Source organism: Pelophylax lessonae, assembly GCF_965119305.1.
Source record: "Pelophylax lessonae genome assembly, chromosome: 8".
Classification (NCBI taxonomy): Eukaryota; Metazoa; Chordata; class Amphibia; order Anura; family Ranidae; genus Pelophylax; species Pelophylax lessonae.
Genome location: NC_138775.1, coordinates 108,880,444 through 108,900,170, shown reverse-complemented (window position 1 = coordinate 108,900,170; position 19,727 = coordinate 108,880,444). Strand labels below are relative to the sequence as shown.

Below are 19,727 nucleotides of genomic sequence, written 5' to 3'. Positions count from 1 at the left end.
ATGTACTTCTGCCTGCAGGCTGGGGCTCTGAGCCAAGGGCTGCTGCGGAAGTCAGGGCAAAACCAACACTGAAGTCTATGGCGGTGTGGTGAGGAACCCAGGGCGGCTGTGAACGCCAGAGCAATGTGCCGAGGGTCTCACAGGACACAAGCCTGTGTACTCTAAATGCTGTGGCTACTGCAACTAGTTTCCAAGGGGGTAGCCTCCTTCAGGCATGCTCAGCAGCGCTCCTCCATCTCTTTAAATGCAGACCTCGGCTCAGAGTCACGGGAGGAGACAACCCCTTGTAATCAACCAATATTTTAAGGGGCACAGACTGAACTGTCCATCAGCAGTAATATACAACTACAAATAAAACTAAAAGCAAAATTGCCAGTTAAAGTACTTGCTGGTAAAAAATTACCACATATGAGCCATAAAAACATCCTATTCGAACAACATAAATAAAAAGAAATTGGTATACATATATATATATGTAAATAAACTATGTAAGAATTTTGCTATATAATTATACAAATCTTAAAATATCCGTTATCCCAATGTTATTACAAAAAACAATATCTAATTATGTGCAATTGCCCTATTATTTTAAAGAGGTTGTAAACTATTTGTTTTTGTTTTTGTCTTTTTTTTTTGGGGGGGGGGGGGACCTGTGGGGTAAAGCCATAATGTGCTAGTATGCATTGTATACTAGCACATTATGTTAAACTTACTACGCGTGTCGGAGCCGCCGTTTGCGGCACAGTACAGCAACGGGCGGCCGTTCCTTTAGATGTCACTGGCGGCATGCAATGTAAATATCTCCTAAACGGTGCCCGCTTAGGAGATATTTACACTACCTATAGGTAAAAGCAAAAGAAGGACGTTTATTTCCTTTTTAACTCCAAATTTCTTGTATACATATAGGATTATTATTGAAACCTTGTTCACAAAGAAGTACATCTATAAACTATTTTAATCAGGTTGGCTACTATCAAATGATGTAATAGATTATATAAGGAAAACTCTTCTGCCCTTATCACCTATGGGTTATGATACTAAGAAAAAAGAAAGAAAAACAGGACTATTGTTTGTACATATTTTGGTTTTAAAGGGTATTTTGGGGGTTGGCTGCATATCCCCATGTTGCAATATTAATGTTCTGACCTCACCATTTATCTTCTATTGCTATATTTTGTTACTTTGTAAGACAACAGTGAAGAGAAAAAGCGGGAGCATCATAAAATGCTTACAATACTGTGCTAATTTCAATGCCGTCATTCAACCCTTTCGGTGTCATACTGTCGATTGTGAAAATTCAGTGGGTTTACCTACCACACAATTGCCTGACAGTTGAGCTGAAATGGCTTCACTCCCAAATAGTTTTAGACTTTGTGGGCTTTCATTGTGAAAGCTGGCAAAGTGTCAGGGATTACTGTGTTCTGTGTCAACTTCTTCTATCATTCCGTCTAAATCTTTGGAACTGACTGGCTGGTATTTTCTTTTTCCATAATGGATAACTCCAATGTAGGTAGGAGTTGCCCGCTACTTGTTTAAAGTGAGTTTTTGACCTAACTTTCCCCGTATTATCTACTGTTAGATGGGGATCCAGAAAGAAAAACTAAAGATTCTAGGTCTGCTACATGTGTAATACTATAATGCCATATGGGTTCTGGTTACAATTATTGGGTAAAGGAAATAGATGTCTATAGAGGTCCATCCCAAATGACAATTATGTCATCTATGAAGCAGACCAAAAACCATTGATGAGCAAATGGATTGTTGGGCCAGATGTAACAGGCCTCCCAAGAACCCATGAATAGGTTAGCGTAACTGGGCACAAAATTTGCGCCCATAGCTTTAACCATTTTTTTGTAGATAGAATGTGTCCATGAGCTAAAAATGGTTATGCTGTAAGGCAAACAAGATGCACTTAGAAACAAATTTGGTTTGGGATGGGTCAACGGACTAATTTTTAACCCAAAAAAAAAAGAGTGCTTCCATTCCAAATTTTTGCTTAATAGACATTTCTCTGTCGCTCATTGACAGACGCAGTCCTCTTGATATCAAATTGGGTTATACTGCCCTCTACAGGAGTAGGACACTAGGCAGAAGGAAAACGTTCTGGCCACACCTTAGGGGCAGTCCCAGAGGGTATATCCTCTCTCTCTCTGCTACAGGATGTTAGTTTTTTTCTGTCTAGTCAGGAGTAAGGACCTAAGTTCCTTGCTGGGATCTTTGGTCCTGGCAAGATTTTTATAGAAAAAAATTTTTTTAGGCAGCTTTTTTCTCCAGTTGTTCCTGTGAGATCTTCAAGCAATTATGCTGGAGCTGGGCGACGGGCTGGATGTTGAGATCCAGTGGTCACTCCAGTCAGCCTACGAGCGCGTGCAGGCCCTAGCTCCGCGCTGGGTCGGCCGCGACATAGTCCCACTGGACGGGGACTGACCCTGCGAGTTAAACGTCTCGCCGGGACGCCGACGACCAGTTGGAAACTGAGTCGTGGCGTCCGTATTGGTCGACAGCCCCCCCCACCTCGGTGGAGAGGGGTTCTGTCAGGAGTTGGCGCCCGCCTGTTCCGGTATGGTGAGTAAAATGTTCCCCGTCTCCCCCTGACGGGTTTGTGGGTGGACGCGGGCCCCTCCCTGGGATGATCGGACCCTCATGATCCTGGGTCCCCCCTCCATCCTATAACAGGTGTCACAGATCCCCCTCTTGAGGGTGATTTAGTGAATAAGAACCAGGAGGCTTGGTTTGGGAGCTGACTATCGGATTCCCACCAGGAGGTTGAACTATCTGGGCCTAACTTTGGAGACATCCTTGGCAAGGGTGTGTCTCCTTACGGAGAAGCTCCGGAAGATTCAGTGAATGATTCGGATGTTACTGTCCGTCAACTGGCCTTCCCTTCGGACTTGCATGAGGATTCTGGGGCTGATGGTGGCCTGCTTAGAGGCAGTACCGTATGCCCAGTCTCATGCCCGAATTTTCCAAAAGGAGATTCTTTTCAAACGGAATCGGAATCCCGATTCTCTGGACAATCTGATCCGGTTGAGCGAGCGGACCAGGGAGTCTCTGGTCTGGTGGCTTCGGTCTCCGAGGCTCAGCCAGGGGAAGTCATTTCTTCCGATAGAATCCAGGTTACCGATAAATGTATTGGAACTGAGAGCGATCAGACTTTGTCTGATTTACTGGACCGAGCAGCTCCAGGGCAGCCCGGTTCGGATCCAGTCGGACAATGCCACGGCCATGGCTTAGGTCAATCACCAAGGGGGCACCTAGAGTGTCCTGGCGGCCATCGAAGTGGCCAGTATCCTTCGTTGGACGGAACGGTTTGTTCCGGCTCTCTCCGCGGTATTCACTCCGGGGGTGGAAGATCGGCAGGCAGATTATCTCAGCCGTCAGATTCTTGATCAAGGGGTATGGCCTCTTCATCCAGAGGTAGTTCACCAGCTGTGCCTTCATTGGGGCACCCCGGAGGTGGATCTGTTGGCAGCTCGGCTCAACAGGAAGGTGCGGAGGTTTGTAGCCCGCTCCCGAGATCCCTGAGCGGAAGCAACAGACGCGCTGGTCGCCCTGTGGGGACAGTATCAGCTACTGTATGTCTCCCCTCCTCTCAAGTTGCTGCCGAAACTTCTTCGCAGGATAGAAGTGGAGGGAATTCCAGTTATCCTGGTAGCTCCGGACTGGCCTCGTCGACCCGGGTACGACTTGGTCAGGCTGGTCGCGGACGCTCCTTGGAGACTTCCTCCCAGGGAGGATCTGCGGTCTTAGGGACCGATCTTCCATCTTCCTTTACAATCGCGGGCTTTAACGGCCTAGCTATTGAGACTCAGGTGCTGAAGGACAAGGGATTGTCAACTTCAGTTATTCCCACTTTAATTAAAGCAAGGAAAGCGACTTCCAGAAAAGTCTATCATCGCACATGGAGGTCTTACATTGCGTGGTGTGAATCCCTTGGATTTCCTCCATGTGCCTATTCGGTGACCCGAATCTTGGCTTTTCTGCAACAGGGGGTTGAGCAGAAGCTGGCCTTGAGCACTGTCAAGGGTCAGGTTTCAGCGTTGGCAATTTTCTTTAAGAAACCTTTTGGCTACCCATTCCTTGGTGCGGAATTTCATCCAGGGGGTGCGGCACTTGGCTCCGCCAGTGCGCGCGCCCTTACCGCCCTGGGATCTTTATGTGGTGTTGTCGGTTCTTCAGAAACCTCCCTTTGAAAATATCAGGGAGATTCCCTTGCTTACGTTATCCCAGAAGGTGGCCTTCTTGGTGGCCATTACTTCTGCACGCAGGGTGTCAGAACTGGCCGCATTATCTTGTCGTTCCCCATATCTGTTGTTTCATAGGGATAAGGTGGTTCTTCGTCCGAATCCATCCTTCCTTCCTAAAGTGGTTTCAGAGTTTCATCTGAATGAAGATATTGTGTTACCTTCCCTGTGTCCTAAGCCCAGTCATCCTCGGGAGTTTGCGTTACATTCCTTGGATGTAGTTCGGGCAATCAGGGTATACTTGAAAACTACGGACTCGTTTCGTAAGATGGATTCACTTTTTGTGAACACGGATGGCCCCAAAAAGGGGTTGCCTGCATCTGCCGCGACTATCTCCAAATGGATCAGACAGACGGTGGTACAGGCTTATTCTATTAAGGGTCGGAATCCTCCGTTCCCTGTTAAGGCGCACTCCACTCGGGCGCTTCCTGGGCCTTCCGCCATCAGGCGCCAGTGGTCCAGGTTTGCAAGGCGGCTACCTGGTCGTCGGTTCATACCTTTACAAAATTTTATAAAGTTGATGTGTTGGCATCGGCGGATGCCTCTTTTGGCCGCAAGGTTTTGCAGGCCGCAATTTGAGGAGACCGTTGGTCTACCTCGAGGGTTTTTTTCTGTTGGGTTTTCAGTTGAGTCTCATCCTTTGGTTTGATGAGCCTTTTAGACTTCTAGTCGGCACCGGTTGGGCCTTCTGGATTTAAATTTTGATTTCTGTTATCCCACCCCTCATTTGTGGCACTGCTTTGGAACGTCCCAATTTGATATTAATCAAGAGGACTGCGTCTGTCAATGAGCGACAGAGAAAAATGGATTTTTGTAAAATCTTACCGTAAAATTCTTTTCTCTCAAGCTCATTGACAGACGCAGTACCCGCCCCTCTACTTTTGAGTTGGGTTGGGTTAAATTCTCTGACACTGCTTTGTGACATAACTAACATCCTGTAGCAGAGAGAGAGAGGATATACCCTCTGGGACTGCCCCTAAGGTGTGGCCAGAACGTTTTCCTTCTGCCTAGTGTCCTACTCCTGTAGAGGGCAGTATAACCCAATTTGATATTAATCAAGAGGACTGTGTCTGTCAATGAGCTTAAGAGAAAAGGATTTTACGGTAAGATTTTACAAAAATCCATTTATATAGGGAGCAGACATCCAGTGATAGCTCATGTATCCTTTCCATCTCTAGTTTTTCTAAATTTCCAACAGGTAAGTGGAATCTCTTATGTATGATAGCAAATCCACCACCATGAGCTGTAGGTAGAAATCCACATATTGTGCAGCTGCATTGGTGAGTCCCCCCATGTTGGCTATGATTAAACTGCAAAATCTGGTGCAGCTGTGCATAGTCGGCTTCTAACTTCAGCTTGTTTGGTAAAGCTTTGACAAATCACCCCCAATGTGTCATTGCGTACAAAACCGTGAAAATAAACAAGAGAAGAAAGAGCATAGAATTGGCTGGTAAAAAGAAAATATTAGCATAATACAGGCTAAAAAGCATGTCCAACGAGGTTCAGGTTCCTGTAACCATGGTTGCTAATATCAAGATGTTGAGGGCAATTGGATTAAAAGCCAACCTCCCCGAAAGAGAAATTTGGACCCCGCACTCAACAGAAGGAAAACCTAAATGGTAGAGAAAGGAACCAAGGAAAATGTCAGAGATTTTGGCAGACCTTCAAGATCAGAGGACAATATCAAGTCACCATACCCATCACTGTCTAAAATGCATGCTGTCAGCCACAGTCCTTCTGAGAGATGATGATAATAGACAGATGATGGATACAATATTAGACCCCTTTGGCAGGTCATAGCAGCACTTTCTGTCCTGTCAATCATAGGGGCGACCTAAAAGCATACAGCAGGCATGTATCAGGAATATGAAATGGTGGGTTTACATATTCTTTAAGTCCAAACAGGGTGTTCTGTAGTGATGTAGGGGCCAGTGAGTGAATCCACAGCCTTCATTAGTCTTTTGCATTCCACATTTCAGGGAGTATCAGATGCCAGTGTCCCCCACTGTTTGCTAACTGTTCCATCCATGTACCCCTAAGTCGATGCTTAGTTTTGTGGTAATGTAGGGGTCAGAGGCATGGTAGGGAACACTGGAATCTGACATTACTGAAAGAGTTGAATTTCAAGCAGACCTACAGAGGCTGAAGCGTTGGAATGGAATGGAATGGGATGGTGAAAGGAAACGCATGCCAGCAAAATAGTGAGTTTTTTTTTTTTGCTACCTTGACAGACCCTGTGATCCCCTTTAAGGTGAGGCATTTAAACATTCTTTCTCTTTGGTTCATCGATGAACACAGCGCTCAATAAATCATAACTACTGGGTTATTTTTCCTCCTCCAGGAGTAGGACTAGGCAGAACAAAAAACACTGGCTACGCCCATGGGCCGTCTTCAGCTGGTGTATAACCCCCCTCTCTGCTCTAGGTAATTAGTTTTATTCTGTCTAGTCCCAGCTGGGATCTCTGGTCCTAGCAATTTTTTTCTCTTTCCCTACATGTTTTTTGTTTTTTTCTCACGGGAGATCTACAATTAACTGCTGGGCTGGGCATCTAGATCCAGTGGTCTCCCCAGCCAGCGAGTGCAGACTGCAGATACGCCCTAGGTTGGCCGCAACATAGCCGCGCGGACAGAGGTTTGCCCGCAAGTTTTAATGTCTCGCAGGTTTGCATACAACTGGGCTTGAGTCTGAGTCGCAGAGGTCCCTTGGATGACAGCTCCCCTACTTCGGTGGCAAGGATTCTATCTGGAGTCCTACCCGCACCATGGAAGTATAAGTACAGTACCCCCCCCCCTTCCCTTTTTGGGGTGGACGCGGTAACCTCCAGGGACGGTCGGACCTGCCTGCAGGTTCCCTCCTCCCATCTTTAAATCCCTCAATGAGCTGGTCTTCCCCCACTCCCTTCCCCCCTGTCTGGACCTGGAGTCTGGGGGTCCCAGGGCAGAGGATGCAGCAGAGACCACTGGGGTTTTTCCCACTATCCCCACTCTGTAAGGTTCCTGGGATAGTGTATGTCCCACCCTGGTAGTCTGCAGTGTAGGAGACCCCTAGGTGCTATTTGCAGTGTGGGTATAGTGAGTGCAGGGGGACCCAGTGCAGAGTGCGCAGTGGGCTAATGTGCGTCCTACCTTCAGGGGGGCCCCTTGCAGAGAGTCCGTTGCAGATAGCGCAGGAAAGCTCCTTACAGTATGCTTCAGCATCTGTAAATGATGGCAGCTATTTTTCCTTAGTCTGGCTTGTCTCCAGCTGGCGGCCATGTTTGTTTATCCGGATGATGTCACGGGGGCCATTTTCCCTTAGTGCTGGAGACTATTGAAGCCTTGGCATGCCGAAGCTCCTCCTTCTCCTCCTCAGTTTCCTCTTCCTGTGCCCGGGACATATGAACAGGGATGATGTCCATGGTAATGCTGGGATCTGAATTCTCGGTGCTCCCCTGATTGGTAGGGTGAGTCCTTGGGGGTCCCTGTTATCTCTCTCTGTTGATGGGTACCCTGAGCCTTGGGAGGATCCTTTAGTGGTGCCAAAAGATTTTTTTTGTACTGCAAGGTCTACCTTTCCCTATTGGGCCTCCTGGTCACATCTCCCCCTCTGCCCCCCTCCATGGAGGTGGCAGGTCCCTTGGAAACCCCAGCTTTTTATGGTTGCACTGACCGTGGTCCTGCAGTTCTTAGCGTCCCAGGTGGAAGTGGCACATGGGCAAAGGCCTAGGAGGATGCGTCCCCTGCCTTTCCCTGCTCAATCTGTCTCATCTGATTCTGAGCCTGATGCTGCTGGGGGGGCTTAATGTCACACCCTCGGATCCATCCGATAGTGAGGATGGTTATTAAAATAGAATAGCGCACACATGCAAAAGAAATGACTATCAAATATGAAGACAATCCATAAATAAAAATGGGGATTTGGTCCCACCATATGGCCATATCGTGCTCAAGCCCACCACTAGTAAGGATGATTCCTCTTATGGTCGCAGCAGCAAATCAAAAAGTGCTGGTAGACGCACTTATCACTGCAGTGCATGATACTTTAAAAATGGAGGATGCGGTTGATGTAGCTGATGTAGGCACGGACGTGGCTGTGTCATTTGGTACGCATAAGTTACCTCGCACTCCACAGGTGTTTCTTTATGTGCCTTGTTTTGACAGGTTTTCCTGTAGGGAATGGGAACAACCAAAATTACCCTTTTTGGTCCCCTAAGGTTTTGCTGTACTTACCCTTATGAGGAGTCACTTTTAAAAAAGCGGACTAGTCCACCAGTGGAGGACCCTCCTGTTTCCAGGTTGAAAAAAGCTATCGTGATCCTAGTAGAGGAATCCTCGTCCTTTAAGGAGCAGGCTGACACAAGACTGATCCAGAGAGGGGAGGAGCCTACATGACGTGCACATAGAGCTTGGGAGCCGCGCTATCCCAGCAAGTAGCAGCAGGATGTGGTTCTCCCTCCCTCTCCCCTTCCACCCCACCCAGCCTTGCCTCGGTCGGCTTCTCCTCTGCCCGTCGCGTCTCGGAGGTCTGGAGATCTGCTGCTGCTGCTGTTTGCGGAGCCACGTGTCGGTCAAGGAGGAGGTACGGAGTGGAGAGTGAGGCTCTGCAATGGATAATGGATGATTAGAATGGTTGAAAGAGTACGAGCGTGGGGGCACAGCTGATAGACCGCTGATATTTTAGAAATTGCTCAAGCCGGCTTGAGTATCTCAGTGGTTGTGGAGAGGGCAAGAAGTGAAGGTGCCTGAAAACACCCTTCATGAGATCGGAGGTGGCTCGGGCCGTTTTGTCCCTGTAGTTTGTGGCTGGAATAGCCTGGGTACTATAAAAGACACAGCAACACTGCAATACAGTTTAACCTAGTTCATTAGATCGGTGAGACCAGTCTAATTTCTTCTTGCCCCAGGTTATTTCAACTTTTGTTCAAAATTAACAGTATCTATACACTACTCTTAACTATTGCCTGAGACATATTCTATGAGACCTATCTTAGACCCTCTGTTGGCAAACCTGAGAAGGGGCAAAAATACATTAAAAAAAAATGAGGGGTAAAACAGTGAGAGGTGGAGCGACTACAAAGTCACCAAGAGTGAGTTCCAGTCCCGCAACAATAAGACAGCATATGTCACAGGAGAACACCTCAGATAAGCAATCCCAAGAGAGACAGCAAGAAGCCCGCAAAAAAACAGTGAAACAAAAGTAAAAATTGAACAGCAAAGGTCACCATTAAACCAGGATATTCCAGCAGAATTCAGAGTAGAACTAGAAGTAGAACCAGAGCAAGAACATGCAGAGCAATCGCTGAACGATCAGTTGCCTACAAAGGGTGAAATGGCGGCAATGTTTGCTGGATTAGAAACATCTTTAAAAAGTGAATTGATGAAAATTAATAAGGCCATGTATTGGAGCAGGTGGAAGAGTTTGAAAAAAAGACAGGACAATTTTATATAAACCCAATACACGAATTAAGAAAGGAAATTAAATATATAAAGAGAGAATACACAAATCTTGCATACAAGATGGAAGATCAAGAGAATAGAAACAGGAGGACAAACCTAAGAATTTGTGGAATACCCGATGTAAAACACGGAGAGGACTAATTAGATAAAATGAGAAAAATCTTCAACCCTTTATTAGGAAGAGATGAAAAGGAACAACTACATGTTGCAAGAGTTCACCGGATCAGGAAATCAATGGGCATTCCAGCAGAAGCCCTCAGGGACATCATTAGATTTCAGAAATATCCTGAAAAGGCCCAAATATGGGAGAACTTTAAAAAGAAAAAAACACCAATAAATTTTGAAAACCGTAGCACAAAGATCTTTATGGATTTATCTCATGAAACGTTAAGGAGGACATCGAAACCCGAAGAGTTGGCCATCATAAAGAAGGAATGGGGGAGGGAGAGGCTGGGATGGGGGGGGGGGGGAGATGGGATATAAAAGGTAATCAATGTTGTGTTAACTATATGATGGAAATATATGATACTGCCTCGTTTGAGTCTAAGATAAGCCCTCTGATATGGATAATAGTAGCCTCAACCAGGTGGGAGAGAGAAAGGCAATAAGGTTTCAAGACAAGGGAGAGGAAAGAGAGATGGCTCTAAAACTATTGACATATGTCAGAGGGATGACTACCCCCACTAAAATTATAGAAAGTATTAGAAGAACTTAGACGTAATTTTGCTAATATAGTATTTTTTGCAGGAAACCTATATTGCACAGGGCACAATGGTATTATGGGGATACACCAACTAAGAGAGCAAAGGGAGTAGCAATATTATTCTCAAAGGAAGTTAGATTTTTCCATAGAAGATAGACTGAATGATCCAGATGGCCGATTCATCTTTTTAAAAGGTCAGCTGATCGGACTGGACCCTGGCAAATGTGTACTGTCCGAATAAAAACCTAAGAGGCTATCTGAAGAAATTATTGGATAAGCTGATGCTCTTTATAAGGGTAATCAATTATTAGCAGGTGACTTTAACTTCTGTATGGATCCATCTCTGGATAGTACGTCAGATGCACTGGAAGTGGAAGGACGTCAATCAAAGATAAGGAATAAGCTTTTTCAATGTCAATTATTGGATGTATGGATAACACAACATCTGAGAGAGATTTTTCCTTCCACTCACTGGTGCATGTACTCAAGATTAGATTGTTAGAATATAGAGCTTAGAAATAGCTGTTAAAAAAACCTCTATAGGAACAATAACTATATCTGTCCATGCCCCAGTTATGATGGAGATAAAAAATTCCAGGTTCCCAGAGAAAGATAAATGTGGCGGATAAATGAAGATCTAATACAACATATTGAAATAGGAAAAGATATAGAGAAGGAACTAGAACAATACTTCTCGGAAAATGAACATTAGACGTCCCTATAGCCACTATATGGGAGGCCCATAAAGCCTACATCAGAGGAGTACTCATTTCAATAAGCTCTAGGAAACAAAAAAGGAAAGAACTTTAAATATAAGAAGATTAATAGCAGAGAGTCATGAGATGGAGCAGAAACATTAGAAAAACCTAGACGAAGGGCAACCAGAATCTCTGGTATTGAAAAAAGGAAAAATTTAAAGATTTATTGGAAGAAGAAACTAGATGCAACTTTAATAGAATGGCCAAAGAAAGATAAAGATGGGGAAACAAACCAGGGAAATATCTTGCAAGGATGTTAAAAAAACAAAAAAATCTAAAAATTATATAGAAAAAAAATAAAAGATCATAAAGGGAAGACGGTATATTTAACAACAGATAGCTGAAGCTTTTCAACGTTACAAAGATACTTTATATAATGTATGGCAGAAAGAACCTAGATATATAGAACAAAACAGAAAACAAAGGATACAGAAGTATATAAGCGAGTCAGGATTACCAAAAATTTACAGATAAATTCCTGAAGCTAAAAACGCCAATTACACAAAGAGAGATAATCAAGGAAATTAAAAGCACACCGACCAGGAAAAGCCCTGGCCCAGATGGATATACTATCCGATACTATAGAAGATTTAAAGAAATATTAGTATGTATGAAGAGGATAGGAGAAGGCGAGGAAATGAGACTAGAATCATTACAGGCCTACATTATGGTAATGCCTAAAGAGGGAGACCACGTGACCTCAGAGATCGTATGCCGAACGGAGCGGTATCACCGGGTGTCACTTACGGCAAGTGGGTGAGATACAGAGCAGTATCGGGTGGTTGGAAGATGGTGATGGACGGAACAGTATTGAGTGGTGGAAATGGCCAAAGATACGCGTTTATTGGCAGAAAGTACAGCAATATATCAAGGAAATAACAGTAGAAATGTGTCCATGGACATGTTTATTTCATAAAACAGAAAAATCATATAGGAAGTATAAAAGAAACATTAGTACCTAACCTTATAAATGCGGCTAAAGGTGCAATACCAAAAAAATGGCTTGAATCGGAAAGCCCTCTACAAGAGATTGGTTTAACAAAATTGAATATATAAATAAAAGGAAAATGTCAGCGCCTAATCTACAAAAAATAGCAGCTTGCAAAACAGTGTGAACATACAAACACCAGTGAAATAAAAGGTTGCAGCACTAAACAATAGTGTCTGAAAAAAGTGTTCGAAAAATCAAGTCCATCTATAGAACATAAGTCCAAACAACTCATAAATCCAAGTGGAAGACGATATTCTGTGTCAATGTAAATTCAATACCGACATCAGCTAATGTTTCTCCACCAAAGTAAAAAGTGAACACTCACTGTTCACAAATAAATAAAAGGGATTGTATACCAGCGCTATGGAGTTGTACTGAATCAGGCTCAAATGGTGGTGTAAGCTGCCTCCAACCTACCTCTGAGGCAGTAAAATAGAAAAAATGCAAAAAAGTTGGACCCGGCGCTACCACTTTAAATCGTGCATGTGCAAATTAGAAAAGTGCATATAGTGCTAAAGTGCACCCAATAAGATATAAAATATAAATTATAAAATATATGTATAGTATATAAAGTGCTACGTGCTATTTATGGGCTGTGCTTGATGTGCCACATTGTAAACATCATATGTTGTACATATAAAGTGCCGAGTGCTGATAATGCCAAGAACCACGTGTAGTGATTAAGGAGACAAATATACAAGCAAAGTTATGGCGTTGGTGGATGTCCCACCAGAAACACCGCTGCTTACCACACTCTCTCGGCCAATGCCTCGACACTTCCTGGTCACTAAAATAAAGGATAAGCCTCCATTGCGTAGCATATGTTATGTCAACCAAAATAACGTAGCATCCACTCACAGTTAGGGAGTTCACTTTCAGCTTGAGAGGTGAACACCTCTCAAGCTGAAAGTGAACTCCCTAACTGTGAGTGGATGCTACGTTATTTTGGTTGACATAACATATGCTACGCAATGGAGGCTTATCCTTTATTTTAGTGACCAGGAAGTGTCGAGGCATTGGCCGAGAGAGTGTGGTAAGCAGCGGTGTTTCTGGTGGGACATCCACCAACGCCATAACTTTGCTTGTTTATTTGTCTCCTTAATCACTACACGTGGTTCTTGGCATTATCAGCACTCGGCACTTTATATGTACAACATATGATGTTTACAATGTGGCACATCAAGCACAGCCCATAAATAGCACGTAGCACTTTACATACTATACATATATTTTATAATTTATATTTTATATCTTATTGGGTGCACTTTAGCACTATATGCACTTTTCTAATTTGCACATGCACGATTTAAAGTGGTAGCGCCGGGTCCAACTTTTTTGCATTTTTTCTACTCACTGTTCACACTCATTGTGGACGTTTTAATAAATACTACACCATGAGGAGATTTCTTTTCTCTCCTGCCTGTTATGGGCTGAGGAAAGCATGTCCGGTGAAGGGGTAGGAAGATCATTCCCCGCTTGATTTCTCTGGCTTCATCTCACACGCTTTCAGCTGTCCTGATAAGACAGCATATGGGTCCGGTGAGTTTTTACTTTGGTGGAGAAACATTAGCTGATGTCGGTTTTGAATTTACATTGACACAGAATATCGTCTTCCACTTGGATTTATGAGTTGTTTGGACTTATGTTCTATAGATGGACTTGATTTTTCAGACACCTTTTATTTATTTATTTAAAAATTTAATATATACCTAAAATGAAGTATTTGGGCAATAGAGAGGAAAAACTGGTTGATCATTTTACAAATAAATGAAAGAAATGGATAGACTTTAAAAAAACTAATATCTGGAAGAATGGATGGAATAGGGGGCAGAAGGAGTAAACGTATAAGATGAAGAAGTGAAACCCAACAATAGGAATAAGTAGTAGAAAGTTTAAAATTTTGTATGTTAAAAAGAATTTTGAATATTATGGATTGTTTGTATTTTTGGATTGAAATTTAAAAAAGTGTGTATATAATATATATATATATATATATATATATATATATATAAAATCTATAAAAAGGACCCGGCTGACAGGAGAGGCTGTGTCACGCAGCATGTTTACAATGGCTGACTCGATATTGCGGCCCTGGTGTCTCAGACCCTAACTGAATGGGCGAGGATCTTTTCAAATCAGTCTGGTGGCCATAAACGTCACTTGGGGGCTTCCTCTCACAGGAGACCAGTTGTCTCAAGGGCTGATCTACTATCCTGCTTTACAGTTGCTGGTTTTAATGGCTTAGCTATTGAAAGCCAGGTACTGAGAGATGGAGGTCTGTCTGGATCAGTGATCCCTACTATGGTGAAGGCGAGGAAGTCGTCTTCCAGCAAGATATACCATTATATGTGGAAAGCATACATTTCTTGGTGTGAGTCGATTGGCGCTCATCCTCTATCCTTTTCTGTTGCTCAGATCCTAGCCTTTCTTCGAAAGGGCGTTGATCAGAAGTTGGCCTTGAAAACCATCAAGGGCCAGATGTCTGTCCTGGTAATCTTCTTTTAGTGACCCCCTAGCTACGCACTCTTTAGTTCTTACCATCATTCAGGGGGTTCAACATGTGGCTCCACCTGTACAGTCTTTTGCCGCCGTGGGATTTAAATTTAGTACTTTCAGTTCTCCAAAAACCTTCATTTGAGAATATGCGGGAGATTCCCTTGCCTATGTTATCCCAGAAGGTGACCTTCTTGGTGGCTATTACTTCGGCCTGCAGGGTATTGGAATTGGCGGCATTATTCTGTCGCAGTCCCTATTTAGTGCTCCGTAGGGATAAAGTGGTTCTTCGTCCCTGTCCATCATTCCTGCCCAAAGTTGTCTCTGACTTCCATTTGAATGAGGACATTGTATTGCCTTCCTTGTGTCCCAAGCTGGCTTATTCCGGGGAATTTGCTTTGCATACCTTGGATGTGGTTTGTGTTATTTGGGTGTATCTGGCAGCTACTGAGCCGTTTCGGAGATCGGACTCTATTCGTGGTAACAGATGGACTAAAGGGCTGGACGTTTCTTCGGCTACCATCTCCAGATGGATCAAACAGACGGTCAGGTTCCACCTTTCTCTGTCACGGCGCATTCTACTCAGAATAGCTTAGTACTTCTTGGGCCTTCCGTCATCGGGCACAAATATCACAAGTTTGTAAATTTCTATCAGGTAGATACTTTGGCATCTGCAGATGCTTCTTTTGGCTACAAAGTTTTGCAGGCTGCTGTTTAACCACTTACCGCATACTAACGTAGGTCTACGTCAGTAAACTTTGCGGTAGTGTACCGGGATGATGCCTCTAGCTAGAGGCATCATTCCGGTACCGTGGTTTGAAGCCGACGGTTGGCTTTCCGTCGGTACCGACCGATGCGGCTCGGGAGCCGCTCGATCGGTACCCGGGGGGGCGGGAGGGGACGTCCCCCCCCCTCCCGCCGCCTTCCGTGGCTTTGCTCGGGGCTCCCGTCCCACCGGGAGCCCCGAGCACCCAGCCGGCGCGTCCGCCGGCTGGATGGAGTCCCGATGAATGCCGGAAACAGCATCGATCGGTGCTCCGTTGACGTAACCCGGAGGCGGCGTCCATGACGTCACTTCCGGGTTACTGTGCCGCAAAAGGCGGCAAATTTGAAAATCGGCTGTATGCAAAAACGCCGTTTTTGGCATTTTGCATACAGGGAAGTGTAGTGGAGGGGTTTGGGGTCTTTTAGACCCTCGATCCCTCCATAAAGTGTACCTGTCACGACATATTGCTGTCACAAGGGATGTTTACATTGCTTGTGACAGCAATAAAAGTGATCAGATTTTTTTTTTTTTTAAAACTGTAATAAAGTTAAAAAAATAAATAAAATAAATGGGAAAAAAAAAAAAAAAATTTTGCCGCCCCCGTCACCGTTAGCTCGCGCACAAAAAAAAACGTATACGCAAGTCGAGCCGGAAATGAAATCGCTGTTCAAACCACACATGTGAGGTATCGCCGCGATCGCCAGAGTGTGAGCAATAATTAAAAAAAAAGAGCTACACTCTACCTCTAAACTGGTAACCGTTAAATAAATTTAAAGCGTCGCAGATTGAGATCTCTATTGACCGTAGTTTGTCGACATCCCAGGGGGGGGCGCAATTTTAAACCGTAACATGTTGGGTATCTATTTACTCGGCGTGACATGTTCTTTCACAATATACAAAAAAAATGGGCTAACTTTACTGTTTAGTATTTTTTAAATGCAGTGAAATGTGATTTTTCAAAATTTTTCCAAAAAAATGGCGCTTTATAGACCGCTGCGCAAATACCGCGTGACAAAAATTATTGCAATGACCGACATTTTATTCTCCAGAGTCTTTGCTAAAATAATATATATAATGTTTGGGGGTTCTAAGTTGTTTTCTAGGAAAAAATACTGATTTTAACTTGTGAACAAAATGTGTCAAAAATAGGCTCGGTCCTTAAGTGGTTAAGAGGGGCTGTTCCCTCTTGAGGGTTTTTTTTTTGTAAACTTTTATTTTTCAGATGGGGCTCCTGTGACCCGGTTAAAGCTCCTGTGTTCTGATTAAGGGCTCTTACGTTTAGCCTTGGGTTATTTTCCCCACCCCTCATTCTTCTTTAGGCACTGCTTTTGGATGTCCCAGTAGTTATGTTTTATAGAGAGCTGTGTCCGTTGATGAATGAAAGAGAAATTGGGATTTTTATACTTAAAATAAAACCCATTTCTCTAAATTCGACTGACACAGCACCCACCCCTCTATGGAGTTCTGATGCTTCCAATACTGCTTGCTACTAAACTGTACCTAGCGGAGAGAGGGGCAGCTGAGAACGGCCCATGGGCATAGCCAGGTGTTTTTTGTTCTGTCTAGTCCTACTCCTGGAGGAGGCAATATAACCCAGTAGTTAATTTTGGAGCGCTGTGTCCATTGGTGGAACTCTTTATGCTAACTACAAAAAACTCTCTTGGAACTTTTATGCTAACTACAAAAATCCCATTTGTATGTACCTAGATTTGATGATGTCAGAAACATGGTAGTCACTTTTCTACAGCTGGAACTTGTCAATGCCTATGCCTAAATGTTTGTTTTTTTTTTTTTTTTTTTTTATTTAGTTTGGGGCAAAAATAAGGGTCCCCCAGCTGACAATGGCACTGCAGCTTGGGGTGAGCCATCTGAACCTGCTTCTGGATGGGGGGAAACCGAAGAAACTGGACCTCCAACCCCAGGCTGGGGAAACACACCCCCTGTAGCTCCTAGTGCCATGAAAACTGGTAAGATTAAAATTTTACTAAAAGAAAAAAAATGAATGTGTAATTTCATGTAGAGTATTTTTAACACTCCCCTAGAAGACTTTACCAACCACAAAAGGTAACAAATATTAAATATTAACATTTTAAAGTGGACCTATTCAAAAAGGGAAGAGTTGCTGTGATATAGAAGTGTTAATTGTGGCCAAGCAGTGGCATGAAGAAAAAAAATTATTTTTGTTTTGAATTCTTCTAAAAAAAAAAGTGTGTTACCTGTGCCTGCAGCCTTATAGCAGTAAATCTGCAGTATTGGATTTAAAACGGTGCCTTTAACTGCCAGTTTGGGATTTAAAGAACTACTGAGCTTTACTGTTCTTGCTAAAAAGGAAGTCATACTTGAGGACCTGCAGTGCAAGGGTTTACCTTTATTCTTTCTGTGGATCTGTTCGTTTTGAACCTCTCGTGCTACTGCTTTGATTATTGCTCATCAGATAACCAGTTGTCAAATGATAGACTACAGGGAGCCTATAGATAATAGTGTTGGTTAGCCCTTTGCCTTTTTATTTTTTTATTTATTTATTTTTTGGCCAGAGCTTCCACAATTTAGGTTGTGTCTTACACGGGATGAGTATTCAGCTAAAGGAAATTGGTCATTCACTAACAACGCTGTAAAGATAGTATAACCCCTCCCGCCCCCTTGTAAAGAAACAGATTTTAGCCATAAATTCTGAAACTTATTTATTGAACAAGAATACAAACTTTTAATAAACATGAGAAGGATAACATTAAAACTCTATTACCACTTCCTGTGGGAGAGAGTTTCACAATTTTTTTTTGTTATTTCGGAAAGGACAGGGTGGAGCAAGGTTCTTGTTCAAAGATTGTATTAAGGAGTATAAGTGATACAGACCCAAAGTCTGTATCACTTATACTCCTATACACTTAACCAGGTCCAAAGTTAATAACACAATGGTAGCATTACATTGTTCCAGTAAAAAGATTCAGATGGGCAAAAATAGAGTTCCAAATTTTTTTTTACTGCTCTAACAGTAAAGAATTCTTTCCTCAATCTAAGTTTAAACCTCCTTTCTTATAACCCCAAATCACTGGCATGTGTCCTCTTCAGAGACCTTATACTAAACTGTTTATCACAGTTAATGGAGTCCCCTTTGATATTTATACATTGTAATAATGGCCCCTCTTAAAATCCTCTTCTCCAGAGTGAATAACTGTAATCTATGTAAGCAATTCTCCTAGAGGAGGTAGCTCTTTGCTAAACTCTTTCTAACTCAACAACCTCTTTCTTGACGATTGTTGACCAAAACTGAACTGCATATTCAACATAAGGCTGAACCAGTTGCTTGTAAAGGGGTCAAATTATTGTTTCTATTGAATGTATGCCCTTTTCTACTGATTGACCGTATTGCATGCTATTGCTAAGTCTATGATCTAAAAACACCCCCAGATCTTTTTCTAAATCTCCCAGGGTAGCCCCTCCTAATGTGGATTTTGCATGGCTGTTTTTGAACTCAAGTGCATACTTTACATTTCTCAATAGTTAACCTCAACTGTCATATGTCTACCTAACCCCCTATTTTAAGGTCTTCTGTGACGTTATTCCTCTACGTAATTTGGTGCCATAAGCAAACCCTGAAATTTAAGCAATTGAACTGACCCCCCCCCCCCCCCCCCAAGACAGAACCCCAGGGCACATCACTCACAACTTTTAATGGTTATTGTTACTCCCTGGATCCGTTCATGTAACCAGTTTCCTATCCATGTAGATATATTTCAATAATTTTAACAGACCTTATTTAATAGATTAAACCTTTATGATGTACAATTTAAAATGCCTTAGCATAATCTAGATGATCTATTGTATGTTCACTAGACTTCCACCATCTGATTTCTCTTTCGTATAGAACAATAAATTGTTGGTTTGACAAGAAAGGTTGCGCAAATACATTTTGGTTGTCACTTATGATCATCATGAATCATGTACATGCACATAATTGACTGCAAGTGGTTATATTGATATTGGGGTTATAGCTGGCTTTTATTTGTCTCCCCCCTCCCCTCCGAGCTCTCCTGTCCCAGCGGGGAACCTGGCATCCGATCTGGCATTTGCACAGCCTTACAATAGAGGAGACCGGATCAACGCTGGAGCAGTGAGCATTTTCGTCACTTCCAGTTTCCTTGTATGTAAACATACATTTTAAATTAGTTTAAGCATCTGTTCACACTGATCTTAAGGATGATTTTAAGAGCAGAGGAGACCTCTGGAGACCCCATATCTCTCCATAAAGCCTACCTGCCACTGCCTATTGCTGTCACAAGGGATGTTTACATTCCTTGTGACAGCATTAAAAGTGATAAAAAAATGTAAACCACAA

The 19,727-nt window shown here is 43.3% G+C and overlaps 1 protein-coding gene across 4 annotated transcripts in view; it reads left to right on the top strand.

Moving 5' to 3' along the window:
• Nucleotides 1-19,727, top strand: part of TNRC6B (trinucleotide repeat containing adaptor 6B) — a 754,281-nt gene that overhangs the window by 258,969 nt on the left and 475,585 nt on the right. For all 4 annotated transcript variants that reach the window (XM_082265794.1, XM_082265793.1, XM_082265791.1 and 1 more), the window contains exon 5: nucleotides 17,200-17,358. In XM_082265794.1, coding sequence (XP_082121920.1) covers nucleotides 17,200-17,358 — 159 coding nt within the window. The remainder of the gene's footprint in view (nucleotides 1-17,199; nucleotides 17,359-19,727) is intronic.